The following is a 26,722-nucleotide window of genomic DNA, read 5'->3' as shown; positions in this document are numbered from 1 at the left end:
TACAACCTGAAGAAATCAAGGGTAGAGTATCACCTTTAATCTTATTTGCTATTTCCAGTATGCATTTTATTGCTTCCCCTTTTTTCTATAGGTTTCACGTGCTCCTGGCACAGACTTTCTTTGTGTATTTCTCTAATCTTCTGATTCCTGTACTCCTACAGCCTTTCTCTTTTTTCCTGCCCATCAGCTGCCTGTGCTTGGGATGAGCCCTCGGCCAGGGTCTTCCCTGGTGAACCCCCTGAGCCCGGAGTCCCTCGGCAGCGGTCCTTGCGTGCTGTCAGTTCATGGCCCGCGGTGATCAGTGCCTTGGAGGGGGGGGCAAGGCAAGGCAAGAAGCCTGAGGGACAGGGACAAGCTTTCATGGTGTCTGTGTCATGGATGCTGACTGGCCACAGCCCTGTGGTCTGGGCGCTGCTCTGGGCAGGGTGGGAAGGGAGGAGCATGAGAGGCTTCCTGGGGCAAACTGGTGTCCAGGACTGTGCCATGAGCTACAAGTGGCCTGGGAGAGACAGAACTGTGAGGGGGCTTCAAGGTTAATGCCGGTGTGGTCTTGAGCTGCTTTGGTAAATGCCACCCCAGCAGGGAGATTGGAGAGCCTGGGAGAGATGAAGGAGGAAGGGTGGGAAAGATCAGCTTGGGAAGACAGCCAGGAACCCAGGAGAGGTGGGGAGGAGCGGGAGGCACCAGTGGGAGCTTGAAAAGGGGCTAACAGGGCTGGAGAAAAAAGACAGCGGAGAGGAAGGTGTCAGGCTGGCAGAAAAATGCAGCGCCAGCTCCATTCAGGAATGGGTGACGGGGAAGCAAGCAGCGTGGCAGGATCTTCTCCAGAGCTGGCTGCAGTGGTTTCTCCAGTCCCCATGCTGGGAGGCACTGGCTGGTGATGGGGACCCTCCCGCAGCGACTCGCAGGGCTCCTTCCCCCCCACGGTGCTGGGGCAGCTCCAGCAGCCCCACGGTGCCTGGGTCCCCCCCGGGGGGATCCCCCTCGGGGCTGGCTCCCGGGGCTCCTGTCGGCACAGGCGGCAGGGCCGGCAGCGTGCCGAAAGCGCCAGAAAGCTGTTGTTTGTGTGGAGTGGGGCGTAAACAGCAAACATGTCATGGAAAAGACGTGCCCTGCAAAGATACAAAGACTGAAAGCAAAATTGTCAGCTTTACAAAACATTCCTCCCTTGCAAGCAGAGAAACCTGGAGGTGTCTAGGCATCCACACCAGCTTTATTTATCCAGACGCCTCTAATGTGCATGCTTCAGCAATGTGTTTGCTGCCGAGGCTCGATCACCACATGGAGGTAATAAAATGGCTAAAAATGGAAAAAACAACTCTTCCACATATCTGGCAGTTTGTCAGAGCGGAACTGGGTGATGGACACCTCCCGACTCTGGAAGGGGAGCCCGCTGGCGCCTGGCCCCTCGGGCACCCCTGCTCCCGTGCTCAGCAGCAAGCCCCGGCTGGGGGGCTGAAGCCCTGTGGGCTGCGTCCGTGCCACCTCCCTGCTCTGCGCTGCACCGCGGCGGGTGGGGGGCACACGGCCCGGTGGAAGCACCCCACACGGGTGAGTTTGCACCAGCCGGGAACACCCAGCACGGGCTGGCTCCCCAGGCTGACACTGGGTGCACGGCTCTGCCCGCCCGCCTTGACCCGCACAGGGGTGCCGGGGCCCAGCTCCCCCCGGGCAGAAGCTGCTGTCGCACGGAGCAGCACACGAGGTACCAGATGTCCCAAATGCAAACCCCCGTGGGTCACGTCGGCTCACCAGGATGATGATTTTGGCCCCACAAGGACTCAGCCCCTGTCCTCCAGTTCCTCCTGAGCCAGCACTCTTTCTTCCTTAAGGAACTATTTTTAAGCTCCCAGGGAGGTCCAGCCCCACTGCTCCCACACCAGCGCAGGTGGAGGAGGCTGCAGAGCACTGCTTTCCAGATGTCTTTTCCATCTTTCCTTACATCTGCGCCGGGTCCCGGGGTGTCGCAGCAGAGGAAGCCTCATCCCCTCCCTGGACTGGCTGCCAGGGAGCCTGCAGCATCCTCGTTTGTGTTGGGCTGGCACTTTTTGCCTGTCTCCCTCTATTACCATCCTTCTTCCCAAGTAACAAGACAAGTAGTTTTCTGCAGCTGAACAAGCTTTCTGTGCCGAGAAGGCAGGGACGCGGACTGTCAATGTCTGAGCTGCGCTGCACGCAGCCTCCCGGCTTCAGCAGGAGCAGCCAAGCATGAGCCCGCCGGGCTGCGAGCGGGCAGGCAGCCGAGCCAAGCGCAGGGAGCCGGAGCGGTGGGGACGGAGCAACGCCACGCGCCCAGACCCCGCAACAGTCGGGGGTTTCCCGGGGTCAGCGCTTGCGGGGCGTCGCAAACCCCGCGGGCGGGGCCGAGCATCCCCAGCCCGGCAGAGGAATCCGATTTCTGCGTCTTCTCCAAGCCCTTCCCTCGCAGTTACCGGCGCTGCTCCTCCTGCCCGTGCCGAGGGGCCGTCCCTCGCCCGGGGGGGCCGGCTGCGGGGCGAGGGGCAGCCCCGGGGCCGGGACGGCCGCGCTGCCCTCCGGGCCCCCGCGCAGCCCGGAGCCCGAACCGGCGGCTGCGCGCCCCCGCCCCGCCGCGCGTTCCCGGCCCGGGGGCTGCGGGAGGCTCCGTTCCCGGCTCGGGCTGCGGGGACAGACGCCGGTACCCCCGGCCCCGCCGCGGGCTCAGGGCTGCGTGCGGGGCCGGGCGGGACAGCTGGAGGCTCCGTCTGTGCCCTCCCGGCACGGCGGGGCCCGGCCCGGGGGAGGCTGCGGCCGCCGAGCGATCGCGGGGGCTCCGGGAGGAGCTGACGTCAGGCGGCCCCTTAAATAGCAGCGCAGCCGCCCCTGCCCCGGCACTGCCCGCGGAGCCGAGCGCCGGAGCCGAGCCGAGCCCCGGAGCCGCCGTCCGAGCCCCGGAGCCGCCGTCCGAGCGCCGGAGCCGAGCCGAGCCCCGGAGCCGCCGTCCGAGCCCCGGAGCCGCTGTCCGAGCGCCGGAGCCGAGCCGAGCCGCGCCCGCCGGCGATGGGAGCCGCGGCGGCGGGGCCGCGGGCGCGCAGGGGCCGGGGCGGCGGGCGGGGCCCCCCGGGGCGGCCCGGCCGAGCCGCCGCGTAGCCGCGGGCCATGCGGGAGCGGGGCGCGGCGGGGCCCCGGGGGCGGCGGCGCGGCGGGCCGGGCCGGGCCATGCCCGGCGGCGCGGCCCCATGGAGCCATGGCGCGTAGGGCGCCGAGCGGGCGGGCCCCGGCCGCGGCTCCGGCGCCGTCCCGGCGGCTGGCGCGGAGGGTGCTCGTGCTCTTCACGCTGTCGCTGTCCTGCTCCTACCTCTGCTACAGCCTCCTCTGCTGCTGCGGCGGCCCCGCCGCGCCCCGCGCCCGCTGCGCGCCCGCCCGCGCCGCCGCCGCCGCCAAGAAACTTCTGCAGAAGTCGCGGCCGTGCGGGCGGCCCCCCGCACCCCCCCCTGCCGAGCCCCCCGGCAGCGCCGCGCCCGCCCGCCGCCCGCCGCAGCCCCCCGCCCCGCCGGGGCCGGCCCGCCCGGGGGCCAAGCGCCTGCCGCAGGCCATCGTGGTGGGCGTCAAGAAGGGCGGGACCCGCGCCGTGCTGGAGTTCATCCGCGTGCACCCCGACGTGCGCGCGCTCGGCACCGAGCCCCACTTCTTCGACCGCAACTACGACCGCGGGCTGGAGTGGTACAGGTGAGGGCAGCGCCGCGGGACCGCCCCGCACCCCCGGCCGGGCACCGCCACCCCCCCCGCGCCCCCGCACCCCCGGCCGGGCACCGCCACCCCCCCGCGCCCCCGCACCCCCGGCCGGGCACCGCCACCTCCCCCCCGCAGCCCCGCGCCCCCGCATCCCCGGCCGCTATGCGCCCCCCCGCACCCCCCCGTCGGTGGCGGGCTCGGGGCGGGAGCGGGGTGCGGGCCGCCGGGTGCTGCCGGGGCAGTCCGTCTCCCGGCCGCGTTCGGGGGGGTTTCCCCCTTCCTCCTCCTCCTCCTCCTCGTCCCGCCGTGCTGAGCGGGGCCGGGATCGGGCCCCCGTTCCCCCCCGGCGCGGGACACGGCTGCCGCAGCCCCAGCCGTGCGGGAGCGGGCTCGGAGCCGGGGCCGTAGCGCGTTTCCCACCCTGTCTGAGTGAGCACCCGCCTGGTGAAGGCACCTCCAGAGCACGAGTGGGTGCTGAGCCCACGGCGTGGCCGCCCTCCCCACAGCCCCGCTCGCGTGCCCCAGCACCCCGCTGCCGTCAGGCTTTGGCTCGGCGAGAGGGGCAGCCCCTGCCCCCCGCCATCTCGCCCCTCCACGCTGGGACAAGTGTGTGTCCGTCAGGGACCTCTCGTAGTCCGCAGGGAGCAGCGAGCGCGTGTCCGGCGGGAGGTGGTGGGGTTTGGATTTCAGGACAGCCTCGCGTGAGGCGCTCGGGGTGCTGGCGGGAGGCAGCGAGTGCTGCGGGTGAGCGGGTGGCAGCGGGTGCATGGCCGGCCCGTGGCCCCGCGCTCGGAGCTGCGGGCGATGCTCCCCCACTCCCCATCCTGTCCGGCCCCGTGTGCCCATGGTCAGTGGCCGTGCCATCGTGGAGCGCGGCAGGAGCTCCGGGCAGCAGCCTCGGGAGGCCGAGGAGGGCTCGGTCCAGCCCCGGGTCCCTGCGAGCCCGCGACGGAGCGATGGACGCCGGGCGCAGTGGCAGTGTCGGGGCGTTGTGGCGGGTGGGGGGAGGCAGCCCGCGGGCCACGCGCCGAGCTTGCTTGGCCCCGCATCTCAGCAGCGGTTTCCCGGTGGAGACGTCCCCTCTTCCAGAGCAGGGCAGCGCTCGTCGGCTGCCGAGCAGGCCGGGAGGCATCATGGCGTGGTGCTGGCTCCCGGCTCCGCGGGGTCCTGCGCCGTCTCCTCGCAGGGCAGACAGGAGCCGTGCCTGTGGCGTGAGGGTGCCGGTGGCTGAGCGCGGGTGGGTGAGGGATGCTCTGAGCAGCCCCTGCCTGCTGGGCACCATGGCTGTCGCGGCTGGGGTCTGTGCCTGGGCAGGCAGCTCGACGAGGGCTGTCGGCGGATGCTGGTGCGTTGCGCTCGCGTCGCCGCAGGCCCTGCAGCCCGGAATGCCGAGCTCCGTTGGCAGCGGTACTGGTGGCAGGTGATGGGAGAGCCGGGACAGGCACGGGTGGAGCTGGCTGAAGCCGTTTCCCTCTCCTGAGGCCGTCCTGCAGCATGCCCAGCTCTCCCGCCTCTGGAGAGCGGATGCAGCCGTGTCCTTTGCCTGCTCTCGGCCCTCAGCAGGTCTGTGTGTGTCCCACCCGTGACATCGGGCACTGTCACCCATCCTGCATCCCCTAAAAGCAAGTGAGCTGGGCGCAGCCCCACAATACAGGTGTGTAAGGACAGGAGCAGCAGCGGGTGGTCTACGGGGCGTTCGGGGCAGCGGGATGGGCGATGGAGCAGGACACGGCTCCTGGCTGAGCCCCTGGCTCAGGGAGGAGCTGTGGTGCTCAGGGCCTGGCTGGGAAGCAGCCCCCCAGTCCCGAGCTGGGGTCCCCCCATGTGGTCCCTGGCCCTGCGAGCTCCCCGGGCTCCTGTGCTTCGCCCGGGGCTGGGAGCCTGGCAGGGACCGCAAGGTGCTGCTCCTGCAGAAATGCCCGTGGCTCCTCGCAGCAGGCCCCGGGCTGCAGAGCCCGGCCAGGGCAGCGCCGGCCAGCGCCCGTCTGAACGAGGGGAGGGGGCCGGGGGCCGCACAGACACTGCCTGGGGCACCTGTGGGCACCCAGCGCGGTGCTGGTCCCCTGCCCCCTCGCACGCACTCCGGCACCGAGGGGCTGCGGCGGCGAGGACGGAGCAGCCGAGCTCCTGCCCCGCGCCATGGCTCAGCCTGGGATCCTCCACGCGAAGGGACTCGTCTGTGACCGGGAGGGACGCGGCCGGTGACGGTGAGCGGCCGTGGCGATAGGCGGCTGCGGAGCGAGGCAGGAGCGGCGGTGGGAGCGTGGCCGGGGGAGCAGCGTGCTGCCTGGGGCCTGGCTCTGCGTCGGGATCGATGGAGAGAGCACGCCGGAGCAGCGGAGCCTCCAGATTGCTTCAGCTGAAACAATTAAATGACACTTCCCTGGTTTTATTACTTTTATTTTTTTAACCTCACAAATGTGCCAAAACTTAAGCACAGAGGCTGCTAATGTATAAAACGTGGAATTGATTTTCCTCCTTGCAAGTGGAGCAATTAAATGCGGAGCAGGTCTAACCCGCAGCGTGATGCTCTCCTGTCGCTCTGCCAGGAAGCCGGGAGCAGGGTCCTGCCGACGGCCGCGTGCCGGGAAGGGCAGCGGTGACGCCGTGAGCTGTGACGGGCTGCCCAGCCGGGACCCCGCGGCGGGGAGGCTGCTCCTGCCCGGAGCGAGAGGCCGTCCCAGCTGCCAGCCGGGAGCGGTGGTGCTCCCGTGCTTGGAGGGCACTGCGGTGTGCGGGGGTCTCTGCGGGCCGCCTGGAGCGCAGACCCCTCGGAGGGGCGAAGGCTTTCCCCGTCGCGAGCAGAGACTTCGCCTGCCAGAGCCCCTGGCTGCTGCGACAGCCGAGCGCCCAGTCTGGCTCCGTCCTTCCCATTTCATGCCCCGGTGCGGAGCCGAGCGGGGGGACCAGGTACATCCTCGACGCAGCTGAGAGCCGAGCCCCTCTGAAGCTCTGAAAACATCGGTTCCTGTCTTTCCACATTTTCCCCTGCCCTGGAGCTGGTGTGACGCGGAGGTGGCAGAGCCAGCAGGAAGGGACATCTCCTGATCCGCCTGTCCCTGCCGGCTCCAGATGTCATGCTTTCACGGTGCCTGTGGTCCCGGCTCCTGCCACCGCCCCGGGCAGCCTTGGCTCCCGCTGCCCTGGGCAGAGCCAGACCCCTCTGCTTCCCCCGCCCTGGACCACCGCCCGGGGGCTGCCTGCTCGCCGACTCCGGGCCCAAGCCACCCGTGCCGTTTCCAGTTCCCATCAGCCTCTCTAATCCGCCTCATTAGCTACAGATACACTACAGGAAAGGTATTTTTAGCAAGATCTGTTTTAAGACAACTGAAACCAAACAGCCAGCTACTGGGGAATATCGATTCATTACCAGTCCTGGACTAAATGTTCAATATAGAGCTTTTTTCCTGCTGCAGGTAGCGTGTGCCAATAACCTTCAATATTTGCCAGAGCACAGGGAAGACAGTGTTGTTTAATTGCTGTTAACTTTGAGCAGTGACTCCGATCACAGCGTCTCAGGGTGCAGTTTCCTCCCTGCCTGTCGGATGCTCCAGTGTTATCCTCACAGCCAGGGGTTTCCTAGCAGGAGCCGCGCCAGGAGGCAGGCGCTGGCACAGGGCAGAGCCGTGTCCGGCTCCGGCGCGGATCCGTCTGCCTGAACCCCATCCCAGGCGCGGCGCTTGGCCCAAGCCCGGGCTTCCCCGCGTGCGGGTGCAGCAGGTCCCCGCAGGCACCCGCGCTGCCGGGGCTCTGCCCCCCTCACCCTTGGTTTCGGGGTGCTCTGGGGCTGCGGCTGTCCGGGGGGAGCAGACCCCGCCAGCCGGCGAGCATCGCTGCGCCGTCCCCGTGTCCCTGCGCCCGCGGAGGGAGCGGGAGCGGGCGCACCGGGTCCCGCACCCCGCCTCGCTAATTGCTCTCTGCTAATGGCCAGGTTGGCTCACGCACAAATGGGAGCCCATTAGGCTCTGCCCAGCGACGCGGACTGTTTTGTGGGCTTGACTGACAGTGCATTTTGCTAAAGTTAATTAGTAGGAAGAGAGGAAGGCAGCAAGGCATCTTCAAGGATGCTTTGAAATTTCCTTGGCTTCAGAGAGTGCCCTGGCTCTGAGGAGTGGGTGTGAAACCTCCGGCAGAGGCTTTGGTGTGAGGAGCTGCCCTGCAGTTCCCTGGTCCCGGCGTGCCTACGTCTGCCAGTGGGCAGCGGTCCTGCCCTGCCCTCCCCTCCTCTGGGTGGGCCTGGGCGCGCAGAGACCCTCGCCCAGACCCCGCGAGGGCTTCCCCTGCCAAGGTGCTGGGAGAAACCAGGGAGGTGCATCCACGCAGGGTGCCAGCCCGCAGTATTCATGCTGCGTGTTCTTGCTCTGTCTTCTGTGCCCTGGTTTGTGAACGCTGCCGTTTGTTGTAACCTTCACTGCCGCGGCGCCAAGTCCAGCTCGTAGCCTGGCCGTGGGCATGGACGCTTCGTGCGGCTGCAGGCAAAGGGCACCGGTCCCCGGTGACCTCCACTGAGGTTCTGTCTGCAGCGTCTGCCAGGCGCTGCGGGCGCGGGCGGCTGGGCCGTGCGTGCTGCCTCTGCCGCCCGGCTGGGTGCTGGGGTGGGGGCCCGGGGCCGGCGGTGCCCGAGACCCCCGGCAGCGCAGCATCGACCCCGGCCCTCCTGGGTGTCGGCAGCCCTGCAGGCTCCGTGCGATGGCCGTGTCCCGGGCGCTTCCCCGGCAGCAGGCGCGTCAGACGTGGCCGAGTTGTTATTTCTCAGCGCTGGCGCGATGTGGGGGTCCACGGGACCCGCCGCGGGGTCGGCGTGGTGTGGTCTTGGTGCCAGTGCGTTGTCCCATCCCCTTGCACGCTCCTGAGCACGAAACGATCACCAAGTGAGCAGCGTGTCTCTGACACCGGCTTTTAACTGGGGCATCGCTGCAGCAGCTGGGGCACATTAGGTGTTTTTTTTTAAAAATTAATATTAATTTTTAAAGTTTCACCTGTGGAAGGAGTTGCCTTGGAAATGGGAGATGGGGAGACCCCAGCCTTCCTCCTTGAGCCGCGGGGCCTCACCCGGGGGGCTCAGGGCGGGCTGGGGTGCGAGCGCTCGCTGGGCTGTCTGCCCCGACCCGCGGGAGCGGCAGCGCCGGTGAGCTGGGCTCCGCCAGCACCGCGCCGGGAAGCCCTCGCCTCCCGCTGCTGCCTGGCCACGCTCTGCTCGGCGCTGGCCTTGGCCTTGTCGGACCCTCGGTCGTGCTGGGCGGTGATTTGGGAAGGTGGGAGCTACACGTCGGCTCGCGTGCGTGAAGGGCATCGGCAGCGTGCCCTTTGGAAAAGGTTTTGTTGACTGAAAGGGCACCGCAAATCTCTGGAGCATTCAAATGATTAAAAATGAATCAGCAACAAAGTTAATTACTGTGTTCACGCTGCTTTTATGCATCGAAATGTCCCTCATTAGCTGTCTGTGAGCGCTGGTGTAAATTCTTTGAACCTAAACATTTGTTAAAGGCAGCCGATCCATCATTAACTCCGGGGCTGCCTTGGCGCGGGGCGGTGGCAGCGGGGACGCCGCGCTCCCTCAGGGTGGCATTTCCCCGGCGCAGCGGTCGGACGCTGCGGGCTGGGGGGCTGTGGCGAGGCCGTCCCGCTCGGCACCGCGGAGCCCTGCTCCCGGGGCCAGCCCGCTCCCGGCACCGCGGCCGCAGGGAGGGGACGCGGCAGCGGCGCTGGGGTCCCAGGCCAGGGGGTTCCTCTTCACCCCGCGCACGCCACAGCGGGGTCTGCGCGGCGAAGCACCAGCCGTGCGGCTCCGGGCCGCGGCGTCCCCATGTCCATGTCCCCATGTTCGTCTGCTGGCGCCGTCCGCAAGTCCTGCTACGCCCGGCAGCGCTGGGCTGCCAGGGAGGAGCTGGCAGTGGCTGTCAGCTGCGTGCACCCATGGCACGGCGTGGCACGGCATGGCACGGCACAGCGTGGCACAGCCCCCTCGGCAGCAGGCAGGGAGCTTGGGCCGGGCTCCCGCTGCGGTGCCGACTCCTGCGCAGCAGCCGCCTCCGCTGCCGTTGCGGTGGGATTCTGCCCGTGCCTGGTGCGGGGCAGCGCGGTGGGCAGCCCTCGGGCACAGCGCCGGGCAGGCTGCGGCGTGGGGATCGGGCCGGCTCGATGCCGGTTTGCCCTCTTGGAAGTTTCCGTGCTCGTCTCCAGCGCGTCGAGCTGCAGCTGGAGACGCGCTCGCAGCCCACCCTGCTCCCAGCCCCCCAGGGCCGCGCGGGGCAGCGACCCTTGCCGCTGCCGACCACCCTGTGAGCCCCCGCGGGTCTGGCCCCGCCGGGAGGGCGGCGAGGGGGTGCTCGCTGTGCGGGGGGTGTTGGCTCCCGGCCCGGTGGGCTCCCCTCTCCCGGGCTGCTCACGGGCAGCATCCCCGGATGCGGCCGCTGAGCCTGCGACGTCAGCTGGGAGAGGGAGAGGGAGAGCGCACAGCCCTCGTCACGGGAGCCAGCACGTGGGATTTTTTGCCAAATTAAACAGTTTGGTTTCGTGCCGATGAGTGGACGGAGTCCAGGACTGCGCAGGCTCTGAGCAGAGCCCGCGATGCACCTGCCACGTCCTCGCAGATGGTGACCTGCGGCAGGGACGCGTTTCCCTGGGCGCTGCCCTGCTCGGCGCTCGCAGGACGGAGCGGCCGGTGCTGTCGCGGGGCGATGGGATGGGCGCAGTCCCCGCGCACGCTCATCTGCGGTGTCTCCATCGTCTGATGAATTCCTGTACAAATTCCTCCCTGGGAGAGTGTTTCTCGCATGTTCAACATCAAAGCCGCGCAGCCAGCAAGGGAGCACTTGCTTCTCTAGCGCGGGAGTGTTGTAGGGGCTGCGGGGTGCCCAAAGGCAGATTATAAGAAAATTAATAATTCAGGAAAGGTGCTGGTGAAAAGTTAACTCCTTCAGGGTGAGACGCTGCCTGCGCAGCGGCACGGCCGGGGCCGGGCTCTCCACTGCTGCTGCCCCACAGCTCCCGGCACCGTGGGGCACGGCGAGGCGACGGCACCGTGGGGCACGGCGAGGCGACGTCAGGGGACAGCAGCTCTCCTGGGGCCGTGCCAGTGACTGGAGGTGCCCCACGCCTGTCCCCGCCCCAGTAACATGGGCAAACCTCTGCATCTGCAGGTTGGAGGGGAGCGGTAATGCCCATATCAAATGGCATTAGAGGGCTTTAAGAATTGAGTAACTATAATGAAAATAATCTCTAATTCAGGAGGAATTAATGCTGTCTCTCTAGCCAGAGTAATGCGTTGAGCAGGGGATTTGGCTGGTGCGGGGGCTGCTCCATGCTCGCCCCAGTACACCCAGCAGGTCCTGCTGCGTGGAGCCCCAGTACACCCGGCATGTCCTGCTGTGTGGAGCCCCAGTACACCCGGCAGGTCCTGCTGCGTGGAGCCCCAGTACACCCGGCATGTCCTGCTGTGTGGAGCCCCAGTACACCCGGCAGGTCCTGCTGCGTGGAGCCCCAGTACACCCGGCAGGTCCTGCTGCGTGGAGCCCCCGGCCCCGGGGACAGTTAGCAGGGCATGTGCCTGTGCGCCCAGTGGGCTGTCCTGGGGGGAGCTGTGATGCCCCCCAATAATTAAATGCCTCCGCTGGTCAGAGCGTCGTCCTTCTTGGTGAGAGCAGTGAAAAGCAAATGAGGTGCAAAGCCTGTGGCTGCTGAACGGCGTCCGCGGGGATTGAGGGGTGAGCTGCGTCCCGCCGTTACTGCTGGGACGAGCGCCCGACGCCTCCGGCCGAGGCTGGTCCCTCCTGGGAAGGGCCCCGTCCCGCGCGTCCTGGGGGGGGGAAAGCCCCGGCGTGTTTTCTCCAGCCCGGCCGTGCTGCTGGGGAGAGCGCGGGCAGCGGCTGCTGTGGCACTGGTGTTGGCAGCACTGTCGCGCTGCGAGGGACCTGCGAGAGCTGGGGCCGAGAGGAGCAGCCTCGCGCTGCCCTCCCGGACCACCGAGGCCCCCACCCCCTCCCGCAGCAGAGGCAGCCCCCCAGCTCCCCCCAGCACCGTTACCTAGCGGGGTCGTGAGGGCAGCCACGCCATCCCCTCCCAGCAGCACCCTCCTGGTGCCCTGCCCGTCCCTCGCACCCGGCAGCTCTCCCGGCAGCGGTGCGCTGGTGGCTCTGCCCTCGGTGCGTGCTCCAGCCGACCCGGCCGGCGTTGCCGTATGGCGCCGTGGCCGTGCTGGCGTCAGCCCTGGCACCGCCTGGCAGCGGCTCGCTCAGCCCGCGCCGGGAGCCGGTCCCGAGGCCGCCTGGGGATCTTTGGCAGAGTCAGGTCCCAGGAGCGGCTCCTGGCCGAGCCCCGGCCGAGCGGCACCGCACGCCGGCCACCGAGAGCCTTCACACCCGAACACGCCAGTCTGGGGCTTAAAACTATGTGACATGCTATTTGTATGCAAATACTCGGTGGATGCAGAAGTCCAAAAAATACCATTTTAAAGTCAACTGTAATTAAGTTTGCAATGCATTTCCCGGCTTTTGCAGCTCTGGGGATCCCGCTGTTAATGTAAAGATGAATGCCTGGATGACATTTCTCCCCCTTGGATGGTTTCACTGGTGATTTATTTATCTGCTCGGGTTGTGTTTTGTTGTCTCAGCAGTCTCTGTTGTTCAGGAGCACCAAACACTGGGAGTCCATTTAAAAAACAACAACTCTTGTCTCATTTCAGTAATTTACTATGCAGAGATTTTGTGTTTTTCATAATGGATTAGAACCTGTAATTCCATTTTTTGAATACATGGACCTAATAGCTCACGTAATGAAAGTCTAACAAGCCTGAAGATGAGCCATTAATGAAACAGCAGTTTTATGATTCTCCACCAATATATTGTAATAGTGACTCACTTGGAAAGCTGTCCCGCGCTGATTTATGGTGAAACTTGTTTGTGATGTGGCGGCACAGCCGTGGCGTCTGCCGCTAAATTAGCATTTCCTGACAGTCATTAAACAATGGGAATCGTAATCTGGATTTACAGGGTTTGCAGCAGAGCGGTGGGAAAGGCCAATTAAGCCACGTCCATGCTCAGGTACCTCTGTAAAACAGCCTGGTTAATTTATGCTAGCTAATTAGTTTGTTCTCTTTCAAATGAGGGAACCGGTCAAGAGCGCGTGGGGGAGCGCGGGCTGGCTGCCCTGCTGCCCCGGGATGGGCAGCCCCGTCCCCTCGCCGATGGGCAGTGGTCCGGCAGCTCTGGGGCCACGCGGGGCAGGGGGCTGCGGCCCCGTGCCAGCACCGGGGAGCGAGGCCGGCCTCGGCCGGCGTCCCCTGCACCTCCCCGGGCACAGACCTCTGGGCACGGCTCGTCAGGCTCTCTCCACGGTCTCATCCAGCTGCGCAGCCGCTCCCCCAGGACCATGGGCTCTTCTTGGCCCCATGTCCCCTGGTCCTGGGTCCACCGGGGCCCTACCACCCTTGGCACACGCTGCTGCCCGCCGCGATGCCCCAGGTCTTCCGTCGCGGTCCCTGTGGCACGCAGGGTGCTGTGGGCTGCTGTTGGATCTCCTCCCCGTTAGGTCTTCCATCGGGTTTCTCTCTACAGAGCAAGCCCCGGAGCTGGTGTCTGTGGACCCCGCTTAGGGACCCTGCCGCGGCTGCTGGTCTCCCTGGAGGGGTCTGGTGTGCATCCCCGGGCTGACGCAGCGCTCGGGAGCACCGGCGTGGCAGCGAGGCAGCGTGGCCGTGGCCGTGGCCGTTCTGCGGGGTTTATCCCAGGAATACATCAGTGCCTCGCTCTCTCCAGCCGAGCTGCTGCAGACGCGGTTGCTGATGTTTGCTTTCCCTGCCTGCTCCTGTCCCGAGGCCTCGCTGGGTTGCCCGGACGGCTCCTGCGTGCCCAGCGCTGTCGTGGCGGCAGCGGCTGCCCGGAGTGGGTGCTGGTGCCAGCCCCTAAACCCCACCGGGTGCTGGCCTCGTCCCGGCTTCTGGCACTCCCTGCCCAGGCGCTCCCTGCCCGCTCCTGCCTGCTCCCGCCCACTCCTGCCTGTCCCTGCCCGCTCCCTGCCCACTCCCTGCCTGCTCCCTGCCTGCTCCTGCCCGCTCCTGCCCGCTCCTGCCCACTCTTGCCTGCTCCTGCCTGCTCCCTGCCTGCTCCCTGCCTGCTCCCGCCTGCTCCTGCCCGCTCCCTGCCTACTCCTGCCTGCTCCCTGCCCGCTCCTGCCTGCTCCCTGCCTACTCCTGCCCACTCTTGCCTGCTCCTGCCCGCTCCTGCCCATTCCTGCCCACTCCTGCCTGCTCCCTGCCCATTCCAGCCAGGGGCCCTGTGGCGCCGTGAATCTGGCTGCAATGGATTTGATAGTTTACTCCAGTAACGCAGGACCAATTTATAAATCTTTCCATCCCATTAGTTTTTATTTGATTTGGATGTTCTCATGTCAAAGCCAATGATTTAATTAGCGCTAAGCTGGGCTGCAGGGATGCTGCGTTTTCCCCTGGTCTGGTGCTCCCTCCCTGGCCTTGCAGCCCAGCTCCCAGGACCCCGTCTCGGAGCACTCGCACCTGATCGAGCCCTGGCAGAGTGGCCGATACCCTCGTGGGCACAAGCCCCACGTCCCCGGGCAGCCCCTCGCTGCCGGCTCGCGCCGAGGAGCAGCACAGCAGCGGGGATGCAGCCGTCGCGCCCCACGGCTTCCCGCGGCGGTGGCATCCCGCAGCCACCACGCTCCGCATCCCGGCCCCGGCAGCCTTTGCCACCGCTGGGCACAAGGGTGGGTGCAGGCAGCGCCGATCCCGCGCCCGCCTCCGGGCTGCCGGCAGAAGGACGAGGGGCTGCCCTCCCGCCGGGCGCCGAGGGCTGGCAGGCTCCTGGGCTGGCGTCTCCCCTGGCCCGGGCACGGCGCTCGCCGCGGGGCGCGTGGGAGCTGGGTTGTGCCGTCCGTCATGCAGTCGAGGGGCAGTCACGCCGCGTAATTGCAGTAATTCCGGAAGGAGCCGCTGTAATTTCTTTTGCAGGTGGCAGCTGGTGTAGGAACGGGGGCTGAAAGGCTGAGCACGGGCTGCAGCAGGGGCCCTCTGCGGGGTCAGGCGGCCGTGCCAGCGACCGGGGGGGGTGGCAGGACCCCCTCCCCTTCCCAGCTGCAGGCTGAGCTCCGGCACCTTCCTTACATTGCTAAAAACTTCACCGCCCAGGGGCCAGAGCAGCCCCGGCTGCTGCACGGGGTCCCCGGCAGCCTGGCCGTGCCCGTGCCCTCCGTCCTGGCTGGCTCTGGCCCCCCGGGAGCCGAGCGGCTCCGTTTGCTGCTGTGCGTGCGGGGCTGCCGGTGCCCCCTCCTCTGCGCGGGGGTCCCCAGGGCAGGGATGGACCCGGCACGCAGCCATGGCCGGGGGCTCTGCAGCACTGCAGGAGGGAGCTGTGCCTGCCCTGTCCTCCCGGGAGGGGACACCCCACCAGCTCCACGCTGCAGACAACATCTCCTGGTGCCTGGCCCAGCTCCTTCCTCACCATCGTCTTCTGCTTCACTTGCAGGAGCCTGATGCCGCGGACGCTCGACAGCCAGATCACTGTGGAGAAGACCCCCAGCTACTTCGTCACCAAGGAGGCACCGCGACGGATCTTCAACATGTCTCGGGACACGAAGCTGATCGTGGTGGTGAGGAACCCAGTCACCCGGGCCATCTCGGACTACACGCAAACGCTCTCCAAGAAGCCGGACATCCCCACCTTCGAGGGGCTGTCCTTCCGCAACCGCAGCCTGGGGCTGGTGGACACCTCCTGGAACGCCATCCGCATCGGGATGTATGCCGTGCACCTGGAGAGCTGGCTCCAGTACTTCCCCCTCTCCCAGATCCACTTTGTCAGTGGGGAGAAGCTGATCACGGACCCAGCCGGGGAGATGGGCAAAGTCCAGGACTTCCTGGGCATCAAACGGGTTATCACGGACAAGCACTTCTACTTCAACAAGACGAAAGGTTTTCCTTGCCTGAAAAAGTCGGAGAGCAGTGGCTTGCCTCGCTGCCTGGGCAAGTCCAAAGGCAGGACTCACGTGCAGATAGACCCCGAGGTGATCGAGCAGCTTCGGGACTTTTATAGACCTTATAATATCAAATTCTATGAAACTGTCGGGCAGGACTTCAGGTGGGAATAAGCGTCTGGGAGCCGAGCTGCGGTGACGTGAGGCTGCAGTCTTCCATGAGGGGGGCCCAGAGGAGCTGGAGCCAGGACCCCCCGGCCAGCCCGTCCTGCCCACAGTCCGTGAGCAGAGGCAGGCGAGGGGCTTCCCCAGCCCTTGGGAGCTGGGATGCTCCAGGGCGAGCCGAGACGGGGGAAGACGCAGAGTCCTGCTGCAGGTGCTGAGGGAGTGGTGCCCAGCAGGCACAGTGTCCCGCCAGGCCAGCGGTGCCGTGGCTTTTTCTGTGGGGTCCCATTTGCTTTTACTGCCCTGTGGTCCCTGGACCACGGTGATGGCCCCGTCCCGCAGCCTGCACACAGGCTGCTCCAAGGCATGTCCCTCTGCTGTGTCCCAGAGCAAACGGGCTCTCCCGGACACCCCCGACTGTGGCCGTGGGGCTGTCCCGTGGGCCACGTCCCGCCACGGTGCTGGGGCGGCACGGCTCCGGCCACACCGCTTCGCCTTTCGTCACTTCAGCGCAGTGTGTAACATGAGGAAGTGAGATGTATCTGCTTGAAAAAGAAGTCTATGAAAAATGTTGTACTGATATTTTGTCCTGTGAATAAAGCACAGAATCCTGCTGTGGCACTGGTTTCCCTGCGGCACGGCCCTTCGCAGGGGGACGGCACCGCTGGGGGTGCGGGGGGACCCCGGGGTTGATGCCGCCTCCTGCCCGGTGCAAGGACGGACGCTGCATTTGACGCAAGCAGCAGTGATTTATGGTTGAACCCAATGGGCTGTCCTACAGGAGCCCACAATCGCACTGAAATGTCAAGCGCTGCACACGTTGCTCACTGGCCCCGCGGCCTCTGCTCACCGCCGGCTGCGTTAGTCACGGCTTCGATGCCGTGGGCAGGCTCCGCGGGCAGGGACGGGCAGCCCCGGCCGATGCCCTCCGCTCCCGCCCTGCCTCCGCCGCACGGAGCAGACCCGCAGCCGGGCACGGGGACGTGCCTCAATGCAGACGTGACCTGGGCAGCGCCGACGTGATCGCGCCCAGCCGCAGCATCACCGTGCTGGCAAGAGCCGGGAGCTGCCGCCCCTTCCCCGAGCGGGGCTGGAGCAGAACCCCTCGTGCTCCCCACCGCACCCCAGCCCTGTGGGTCCCCGTGGGAGGGTCCCCAGCGCCCAGCACCAGCCCAGCCGCGGGTCCCCAAAGCCGGCTGAGCCCCACAGCACCGCACCGCTCCCCGCACCGAGCCGAGCCGGTCCTGGGACCAGCTGCCCACTGGCTGCCGGCCATTCGGCGATGGAGAATTCTCCCAGCTCCAGTCCTGCCTGGAGCCGAGACTGGTGGGCTGCGTCCTCGGGCACCACTGCGCTCCCGGCTCAGCACCGCTGCGGGTCCAGCTCAGCACCTCGTGAGCACTGGGGGAGCCGGGGGCCGAAACAGCCCCCGCAGGGCTCGGCGACGGGGACGAGCGGCTGAGCGCGGCGCGGGGTCCCAGCCTGACAGGGAGCGCTCGCTCTGGACGCGCACGCGTAGCCCCGTCCCACCCTGCAGCAGTCCCTCTCCCCAGCCTGTCAGCAGCCCTGTGATGAGCACCGCTGTTCATGAATATCGGGAACGGCTCCTGGTGAAGGGGTGTTATTTGCCTTTCCGAGTGCTGGACTGTTTGAATCATCTATTGATTTTCGTAGTAAATCTCAGGCATTTCTGTCAAAGGTTGCAATTTACCACTAGCCCGGGCCCTCAGCCTCCCCACGCCTGCACAAACCGGTGTTTTGCAGCCGAGGAGTGGCCGGAGGGGCCGGGAGGGTCCCACGGCGTTCGCCAGCGCAGCGTGGTGCGACGGCAGGGCACCATGGGCTGGCTGTGACCCCGGGGGGCACGGTGGCACCCTGCAGTGCGGGGGGCTCGGGCACCCCCGGAGCCGGTGTCTCACAGGGACAGGCTGACAGACACGTTTCTCTCTGAAGCCTCTGAAGCTTTCTGCTGGGGCTGCACAAGGCAGATGCAGCACAGGGGCACTTCCCTGAGGGGCTGGAGACCCTGGGCGACCCGTCGGCGTGTCCGGAGCCGCGTGCCGGCAGGACCAGGGCACAGGGACCGCCGGGAGCTGCAGCCCCAGGCACCCTCCGTCCTCTGGCACGGGTCTGGGGGACGCCTCAGAGCGATGCACAGCGGCTGTGTGGGGATGCAACACAACCATGGACCAGTCCGAGGGGCCTTACTGGAAGTGACTGCTGTCCAGCGAGCTCTAATAGGAAAAACTGGAGGTAATTAATGGACATCTAATAGAGCCATATCTGCATTTCTTCCACCATCATCCAGCAGCAGCCACAGGAGCCACGGGGGGACCCAGCAGCAAGGGCACCCAGAGCCGGCTGTGGGCAGGCGCAGGGAGAGCAGGGGATTAACAGCCGTCTACAGGAAGATGAGATATTTTCTTGTATGATTTTTCCTTTAAAGGAGAAAAACATTCACAGTGAGACTCACAAATCCCAGCCTCGCAGTAGAAAAGCCATTTCCAGTCCACTCCAAGGAGGCAGAAGGTGCCAGGTTAGATTGATCCCCCTGACAATACTGTATTAGTGGGAAATTAGAGCTGGAGCCTGAGGAAACTGCTGCAATATCAAACAATTACTTTACATTTGTCCTTACAAATGGAGGGAGCAGAAATGTGCTTAAAGCAAGTATTAGATTTCCAAAGGGTAAGCAAATGAGGGCTCAGGAAGGGCTGTGCTGAAAATGCTTATCACATTAGGAGCTCTTAAAACGCGGCTTAAAAAGCCTTGGAGTAGACAATCTGCATTCCGAAGAGGCGGGGTGGGGGGTCTGGCGAGGACGTGGAGCCGCGCTGGTCTGGTGACAGTGCCGAGCAGAGGGGCTGCCAGAGGGAGCTTCCCCGGCCCGGCCAGCCTGCGTCCTTCCCAGCCCGGGATGTGGGGCCGGAGCAGCGGCTCCAGCCCCGCGACCACGCGAAGCCATCACTGGAGCAGCAGGTCCCTGGCCCCGGCTGCCCCAGTGGCACGGCCGCAGCCATCGCGGGCACCACGCGTTGATCGGTTCACTCAGGCTCGAACCCTGGAGAGCAGCTGTTCAATATTTATCAGCTCATAAATACTTAAATATGATGAATGTGACTCAAGTGGTCCCTGATCTGCCCACACTGAAGCGCTCTCGAGATGCGCTGGGTCAAGGGAACCTTCCCAGGGCCCATTTACACGGCTGGCAAGCGCCCTGGCATCCCCCGCAGAGCGCAGAGCGGCCGGCACGTCCCCAGGAGCTGCAGCACTGCTCTCCTCCCCGAAACGGCCCTGAATGCCCCCCGCAGCGGGACCACCCCAGGACCCCCCAGTCAGAGACGCCAGCCTGGACTCAGCATCGCTGTGAGCTGTTTCCCTTCCCCGTCCCCCGAGGAGGAGACCCCGACCGCAGGCTGAGCTGCCGCGGCAGCACCGCCGAGAGTCCTTACCAGCGGCCAAGTGCCTGGTGGCCCCGGCCAGGAGCTGCTGGCTCGGCAGCGCGCGCCACACCAGCTCGCTCGAGCTGTGGTGCTGGACGTAGACGTTAAATTACGCCCACGTATTTCCAGTTGCACAGGGAGCATCGTCTCTCAGACCAATGTAAGATCACAGTACTGCAAGCACCGAGAAAATTTGATTAACTTCTTATCAATTAATATGATCCAGGTTTGCTGCTGGCTCCATGTTTATTGGCGGCGGCGGGGATGGGGAATGCGAGCGAGGCCCTGGGGAGCCCCAGCCCTGTCCCCCAATGCGACGCTCGGCAGCCACCCCCCCGCCGCCCCGGCTGCTGCTGGCCCTCGGGATTCCCCCCCACAGCCACGCCTCTGCGCCGAGCCACGCACGCCGCGAACACGCTCGCGTGGAGCTGGGCAGCGAATAAAGCGATCATTAACAGACACCTCTAACCCCTCGGAAACGATTAATGCGCAGGAAGAGCTGGGATGCTGACACATTCAAGTAGGTCACGTTTCCTGCTATTATCAGGCTGCAGCAAAGGACAGAAGCGTGCTGTCGGCTGAGACCCCAGGCTCTGCCACCCCCCCCAGGACAGGCAGAGCCCGGTGCTGTCCGGCAATGCCGGCACTCGCCTGCCCGGGCAGCGCGGAGGTGCCAGCCCTGTGCCCGCAGCGACCCGGGGCCGCAGGCATCCCTCCGCAGCACGGGTCCCACGCGCAGGCTCCGGGAGCTGCACCCCGCTGCCCGTCCTCTCCTTCCCAGCGGGAAACCTCCAGCCTCTCCCGACAAAGGCATCTCCACCGAGCTCCCAGGAACCACCAGCCTCCGACCCCCGAATCGCCTTTCCCTCCTCCCAGCCCCCTCTCCCACCCCGGGTGCCCAGAGACGGGCAGGCAGCTGCCCGCGGGCGCCGAGTCCCCACGGCCGTCCCCTGCCCGCATGAGGGGGTGACAGCCCGTGCCAAGGAGGAGCTGATGTCTGTCCCTGAGGTTGCCGGCCGAGCGGCTGCTGCCAGCCTGCCCGCCCGCTCTCCCGGTGACTTGCCACCGCACACAACTGATTAACACATTTAATTTGCTTTGAAAGTTTTCCAAGTTCTCCTGCAAGCTCTGCTCAGCGCTCCAGCGAACAGGAGCGTGTAGAAATGAGATGAGCTGATGGTATCAATACTGCACTGAAGCCCAGGCATCACTGCATAATTCATTACCTGACAGCTAATTAGCCGGCTGGCCCAATTAGGGTGACTCCTCTGCAGCCAGGGCTCAGGGCACGGCGGGGGGGCTGGCGCTTGCCGGCACGCAGCGGCCGTGCGGGCGGTTCGCAGGGCCCACGGGGATGTCAGCGGCCACGCGAAGCTGCTGCCAAGCGCTGGTGGTGGGTGCCGTGCGCAGGGACGGCTGCGGAAGCGGCTGCCAGAAGCGCGGTGGCACTGCCTGCGGACTGGTGCTCCTTCCTGCCATCCCCGCAGCGGCACGGATCCCGCAGCCGCACGGCGCGGCGTGAGCGTGGCCAGAGTCGGGGCAGTGCCACGCGCCCCAGGGAAGGGCACATCTCGCCGGGGCACGCAGGCAGCACTGCCTGCCCGCGCAGAGCCCCGCTCGGCCACGGCGCCGGTGCCCAGCTCGCCGGGCAGCGGCCGGCAGCAGCAGCCACGGCGGGCGGCAGCGGGAAGGCTGCCACGGGCTTGCTGCGTCCGGCCGCCGGCTCCGAGGAGGCAGAGGGAAGCCGGTGTCGGGCTCACGCTGCGTGACACTGGGTCCCCAGCCGGCCCCGAGCCACGCATGAGACAAGTCCACGCCAGCACTGGCGCAGGTCCCTGCTAACCGCAGCCAGCGAGCACAGCGAGCGCAGCCACAAGGACAGCGACCCCGGCTCCGGCACGCTCCAGAGGCTGGCGATAAGGACGGCTTAGGTATAAATATTTACCCAGTGATTGAACGGATTCAGCTGAGTTCGTTCCTATTAGAGGATCTGTTAGTAATTATCTGAATACGTGTTATTACCTGGGGACCTATAATCTGCCACGGTAATGAGTTCAAGTGGCTCATGTGGCATAATAAGCAGGAAAGGGAAGGTGGGAAGGGGCCCGCTGCCATGCGCAGCAAGGGCAGGGCTCAAGGACAGCGGCGTCGCTGGGCTGCAGGGAGCTGCCGCAGCACCGCAGCCCTGGGACGCGCAGCTCCCGCTTCGCCCGCCCAGCCGCAGGCCAGGAGTGAGCTCTGGGCAGGGTCCCGGCAGAGATCAGTGAGCTCGGAAAGGTAGGAAGAAGCTGAGACCGAGTGCAACCACTGCTTTCCCAGCCAGGCTCTGCCGCGAGGGACGCGCTGCAGGACACCGTCCCCGTGCCGGGTGCGGGACAATCCCGGCTCCGCAGTGCAGCCCGGGGGCCAGCTGCGCTCTGCGGCCCCACAAAGCCGGGCTGTGGCTCGGCAGCATCATCCCGGTCCCACCTGCCGTAGGGACCTGCCCTACAAACCTGAAAGGGCTTCATGGGACTCAACTGAAATAAAATAAATGAAGAGTAGGACGCGAGGCAGAGAGCTTATTATCCCCCTGCAGCAGGTATTGACGCATCCCCACAGCCAGCAAGGGAGAAAAATCCCCTCCTGGGAGACGCGCCCAGGGTCTCTGTGCGTTTGCGAAGCGCAGGGTCCGCGCTGCCGTTCGGCGCGTGTCCATCCCCGCGAACCGCAGGGCACGGCAGCTCCGCTCCGCGGGGTGGGCGAAGCTGCAAACGTGTGGATGCCCGTAACGGCAACACAAGAGGGGTGGCTGAGATTAATTACTCCGCTGCCAGCCCCTGAGGGCTCCATCCTGCCAGCTGAAGTGAAAGCCCACGGTCCGTCTCCCGTTACCGCACACACCACCTTCCCCTCGCCGCCACGCCATGCTCCAGCAGCCGGGCTGCCAGCGCCCGGTCCCGGGGAGGATGAGGGGTTTGAGGGGCCCCAGGTCCCCCCGGGCAGGGCTGGGCCTGGCCGAGCCGCCACTCGCCCCTTGCTCGGGGGTGCAGCCTCCCCAGCCGCTCGCCCCCCGCAGCAGTCCAGCCCTGCACTCGCCGTGCCTGCCAGCACGGGAGACGGGGGCTTCGGCCCATACCCCTCCTCTTTACGCAGCTCCGACCCTCTCCAGCCCTCTCGGAGCGCTGGCAGGTCCTGCTGGATTTGCATATTCAAAATCTATTTCTTCACTTAAGAAATAATGACCCGAGACCAGCAGATCATCTCTGTCCCCTCGCTGCCCGCTGCAGTGCTGCCATGTGATATTACTGTATTTAGTCACGGCGCTGTTATGAGAGCAATACAGTCATTAAGCTCTAATTTCTAAAACAAAGATAAAATTATGTGATTAAGATCTAATTAAAGTCTAACTACCGGCACCATGAATCACTTCGGCACACAGTTTAATGGATGTCTTCTGAAGCCACCGTGCATTTTGTTTCCTTCTGTGGCCAGTGATGTCCCTGCAGGGACCGCGTTTGCTCAGGCTGATGTTTGCTTTCGCTGTTCCTGCTTTGGCTGGGGACCACTAAAAATGTTTACATGTGAGCAAGGAGCTCGAAAATCCATTTCTAACCAGACAGAAAATTTCACTTGACAAGCTTGTTGAGACGTGCACCTCTGTAGAAACAAGCGGAGCAGGGAGGGCTCCTCACGCCGCGCGGCCCCCGGCCCCGGAGCGTCCCGTCAGCGGTGCCACGTGCTTTGGTGCAATTCGCACCAACCGCCGCGCGCTGCCTGGCTCCCTGCCGAGGTGCCGGGTGCCCGGAGCTGCGCGCGGGGCCGGTAAAGCTCTGCTTGTTAGGAAAACCAGCGAAGAAGAAAACCTCCCTCACCGCTTTCGGGCTGTTGACTCTAAGGCAGAGCGCTGTAACAGTTTTGATAGAGAGTATTGTCTTTTTCCTTTTTCCCAGCAAAACATCGCCTGTCGATGTCCCAGAGCCGCCTCTGGCAGCCCGACACACGCATTTCAACGCCATCGCTCCCGCGGCTGCAGCCTGCCAAGGCAGCGATGCCGCCAGGGAACCTGCAGCCCCGCGCCACCGGACGCTGTCACCGCCCCGGCACGGCCCGTCCCCGTTGGTGGCAGGAGCTGGGAGCCCCTCCAGCTCCCACCAAACCCCCTGCCGAGGCGTGAGGACCTGCCTGCACCCTGGGGAGGGGCTCTGGCCCCCAGCCCGCGGGCGGGCAGCGACCCTGCTGCGGGCCAAGGCAGATGCAGCAGGTTCCTCCGCGCTGCGCTGAGCCTGGAGGGTTAGGAGCAAGAAAATCTGACCTTGACACGAATCCAGGGAGGGCCGGTGGGGAAAGCCTGGCAGAAGGGCACGTCTGCATTATTCATGCACCAGCCGCCCCGCCGCTGGCTGCGGCTCTGCCACGGGAGCAGCCGGGGGGTCGTCTCGCCGCTGATCTCACCGGAGCAGCTGGAGGCATGCCAGCGTGGCTGCCAGGGCGGCTGCGTCCCTCTGAGCCGCCCAGCGCCGTGAAACCCGTCCCCGGAGGCCCTGGCCGAGACCGTCCCCATCCAGGGCAAGACGCACCACACCGTGAGCCAAGGCGGCGGCTGCCACGGTGCCCGCGGCGCTGCCGGCACTGCCGCGGCGGGCAGCACGGCCCTGCCACACCAGCCGCTCGAGGAGTTAATTACACCCACCGGGAAGCGTAAGATGAAGACAGCCTGGTGTTTCCCTTGGGGAGGGCACACGGTGAAATCACTCCTTCCCCACAGCTCACACGCGTGGGGTGGACACAGAGGTGTTGGAGGCAAACAAGACAAAGAAAACTTACAGCCCTGTTTGGGTTTGGTTTGTTGCCTTTTTTTAGTAGAAGAATGCCTTGTTTTCCCTGCGATGACACGTTAAGCGAACACATGTCCTCCTGGGGATAGCTGCAGCTGCAACAGGTAGCTAATGAACTGCTAAAAGGGAAAGATGATTTCCATCGTTAATCACACCCTGTGAAACGAGGTAGTTCTGGAAACTGCACCCCCATATAACTGTTAGCGCGCACCGACCAGGAGCAGTAAGGCAGGGTGATGTTCCCCAGATGACTCAGCCAGCCAGAGGAGATCAACGGATTGAAATTCAGGAGCGCTCCTGGCTTACGTCTTCAGCGGGATGAACTTCTTCCAACACTCGTCAGAAGGCAGCGGGGCCCAGACCGGCCGTTCCTTCCGAGAACTGGACCAACGCGCCCGCTCGGCTCCGTGACACACGGCGCGGGGAGCCCGGGAGGGCAGCCGGGCACACGGTGCCGGAGGGGCCTGGTGCCAGCAGCTCCGGCCGGAGTGAAGCGGCCGCGGTCAGGCTCCGGGCTGGCTCTGCTCCTCTCAGCCCCGGGGCCGGCACCGCGGCTGCTCGGTGCCCACAGGGTGCCCGGCCGGGTGCCGCACCGGCATGGACGGCCCCGCTGCGCCCCACCAGCTCCCGCCGCGTGCCGGGGCTCTCCGCGGTGATGAGCAGCTCTGGGTGCTCGGTGCGAAGCAGCTTCCAAGGGCCCTAACTTTCGGAGAGCACCTTCAGAGCGACGGAGTCAGGGCACGCAAGCAGAGCCCAGGGAAGTGGAGGCAACGGGGCAGAGCCACCGAAGGTGTGGGGAGAGCCTGGGGCCGGGACCACGGGCTACAATTCCCCGGTGCTGGCAGGGTGCTGAGGCGCTCAGCAGAATGACAGCATCTCTTACTGCCAATAAAGCAGGTCCAAAATAGTGTGAGGCACCGTTCTCGGTCTCCTGCCGTCTCCCCCAGCCCGGCTCTGCCCCTGTCTGCAGTCACTCAGCTTTACCGGAGCCACGGCGCTCCCCGTGCCGCGGCTCGTTCACCAGCGTTAGTGAAAGCAGAGTTAGAGCAACGTGGGCAGCAAGCGCAGAAAGAAGAGGGGACAGATTGCCAATGCTCGGGGTGCGCGTCGCCGAGCCTGGGATTAAGGCATTTCATGCCTCCAAATAACGGCAGCGCGCGCCGCCGGCCACGTCCCGGCACAGCAGCGCTGCCGGCTGCCCGCGTCGGCCAGGCTGCACCCGAAGCAGAGATCGCCCAGCGCTGTAAAGAGACGAACTGCAGACGTGATGGAAAACGTGGGTGCCATGGCCAGAGCGGTCCCTGCCCCAGAGAGAAACCGGACTGGGTGAGATGATCTGTTTGTGACAGATCCATGCTGGCTGCTCCTGTCTCCGTGTTTACTCCCTGGTGCTCGTGAGCGGTTCCTTGTTTGCCAGCTCAGCTGCAGCTCCTGGAAACCCCCCGCAGTCCCCGACGCCGCAGCTCCTGCCTGTGAGCGGCAGGCTCCCCGAGCCTCATCTGCTGCGAGCGAGGAGCAAGGGCTCAGACGTGGCCACTAACGAGCTTCTGGCTGCTCCAGCTACTTGCTTAAATGAACCTGGGCCAGCCTGCTTGAAAATGTGGAGTTTGGCTGCACAGCCCACTTTGGCCTCCTCCCACCTCCCTGGGCTCTTACCCCATGGCAGGGCCGGGGCGATCTGCGTGTGAGGGTGCTGCACTGCGTGTCACCAGCACTGGCGTGGCTGGTTCCCCTGGCTGCAGGTGACTGGTCTGGGTGGTTACGGCAAGCATGGGGGGGTTTACACCTGGCTGTGCCAGGAGGAGACGACCAGCACAGGAGCAGTGAGGGGAAAGGAAGGGAAGAGCCCTGGCACCACAGGCACGGGCAGAGGACGCTGCGGCACAGCACCCGGCGCTCCCGGGCAGCTCCGGCGGGACACGGCTCACCTCCGCGCCGGGACGGGGGCTGCCGGGGCCAACTTCAAAACGGGGAGAAAACGCTGCTTCTCTGAGTTAATATTCCCTTGCAGATCTTGTTCTCCTCATTATTCTGGTCGTTACTTAAGCAACAGCCGCTCGTCACTTGTGGTTCAGCAGCTGAGGGAAGGGCTGAGTGCAAGAGGCTAATTTATTTTCTTTTAGTGCTTCTCATCCATGGCAGCCCCTGGCTGCTCCTCACCACAGTAACCAACTGGAGGCATTTCAGATATTTCTAATGTACGACAGCAACTGGGAAACAGAAATTACCCTCTCTGAAATAATTCCTGAGACAGATTTCTTTTGGCACTTTGCAAAAGATACTCAGAGGAGACGCGGGCTGCGTGTACTAGCTTGCCTTTCCTGAGCAATTTATTAGCCCTGCCATCTGGTTAGGACCTTGTTTCTTCCCCCCAGATAAACAGACCCCATTGACAGCAATGGCATCTGCAGACACGTGGAAAAGCGGAGGGGACAGCAAGGGGCTCTCCCGCTCTGCCGTGCCGTCGGTGCCCCAGCCTGCTGGATCTTGTGCCACGTGGAGCTTTGCAGAGCTGGACTCCAGCCTCGTCGGTGCTTGGACGGGGCTGGGGGAGCGTGGCAGCCCCACGCAGCCCCCCGGGAAGGCCCGACAGGTCCCTGCCCACGCCATCATGCCCCCTCCCGGGTCCTGCCTCCGGCACCGGGTGACTGGGGCGTGGGGCTCGGTCCCTCCTGCCCCGGC

General features: G+C 65.4%; 2 protein-coding genes across 2 annotated transcripts in view; one reads left to right on the top strand and one right to left on the bottom strand.

Annotated features, from left to right (window-relative positions):
- The first annotated feature begins 3,205 nt into the window (after positions 1 to 3,205).
- Positions 3,206 to 15,821, top strand: HS3ST2 (heparan sulfate-glucosamine 3-sulfotransferase 2). Its single transcript, XM_075435919.1, has 2 exons — positions 3,206 to 3,687; positions 15,171 to 15,821. The coding sequence occupies exons 1-2, from the start codon at positions 3,206 to 3,208 to the stop codon at positions 15,787 to 15,789; spliced, it is 1,101 nt and encodes a 366-aa protein (XP_075292034.1). The 3' UTR covers positions 15,790 to 15,821.
- A 43-nt stretch (positions 15,822 to 15,864) lies between these two features.
- USP31 (ubiquitin specific peptidase 31) overlaps positions 15,865 to 26,722 on the bottom strand; it is a 58,744-nt gene continuing 47,886 nt past the window's right edge. The window contains exon 18 of the transcript XR_012765553.1: positions 15,865 to 16,322. The gene's annotated coding sequence lies outside the window, so the exon portion shown is untranslated. The remainder of the gene's footprint in view (positions 16,323 to 26,722) is intronic.

This window comes from Opisthocomus hoazin, chromosome 15 (genome assembly GCF_030867145.1).
Source record: "Opisthocomus hoazin isolate bOpiHoa1 chromosome 15, bOpiHoa1.hap1, whole genome shotgun sequence".
Classification (NCBI taxonomy): domain Eukaryota; kingdom Metazoa; phylum Chordata; class Aves; order Opisthocomiformes; family Opisthocomidae; genus Opisthocomus; species Opisthocomus hoazin.
The sequence above is the reverse complement of the archived record's forward strand: the minus strand, read 5'-3'. Positions and strand labels throughout refer to the sequence as shown.

Excerpts from the sequence above, each read along its gene's own strand:
- HS3ST2 (XM_075435919.1), top strand. The coding sequence starts at position 3,206 with ATGGCGCGTAGGGCGCCGAGCGGGCGGGCCCCGGCCGCGGCTCCGGCG. Across the intron at positions 3,688-15,170 it reads CGCGGGCTGGAGTGGTACAG|GAGCCTGATGCCGCGGACGC; the intron begins GTGAGGGCAGCG and ends CTTCACTTGCAG.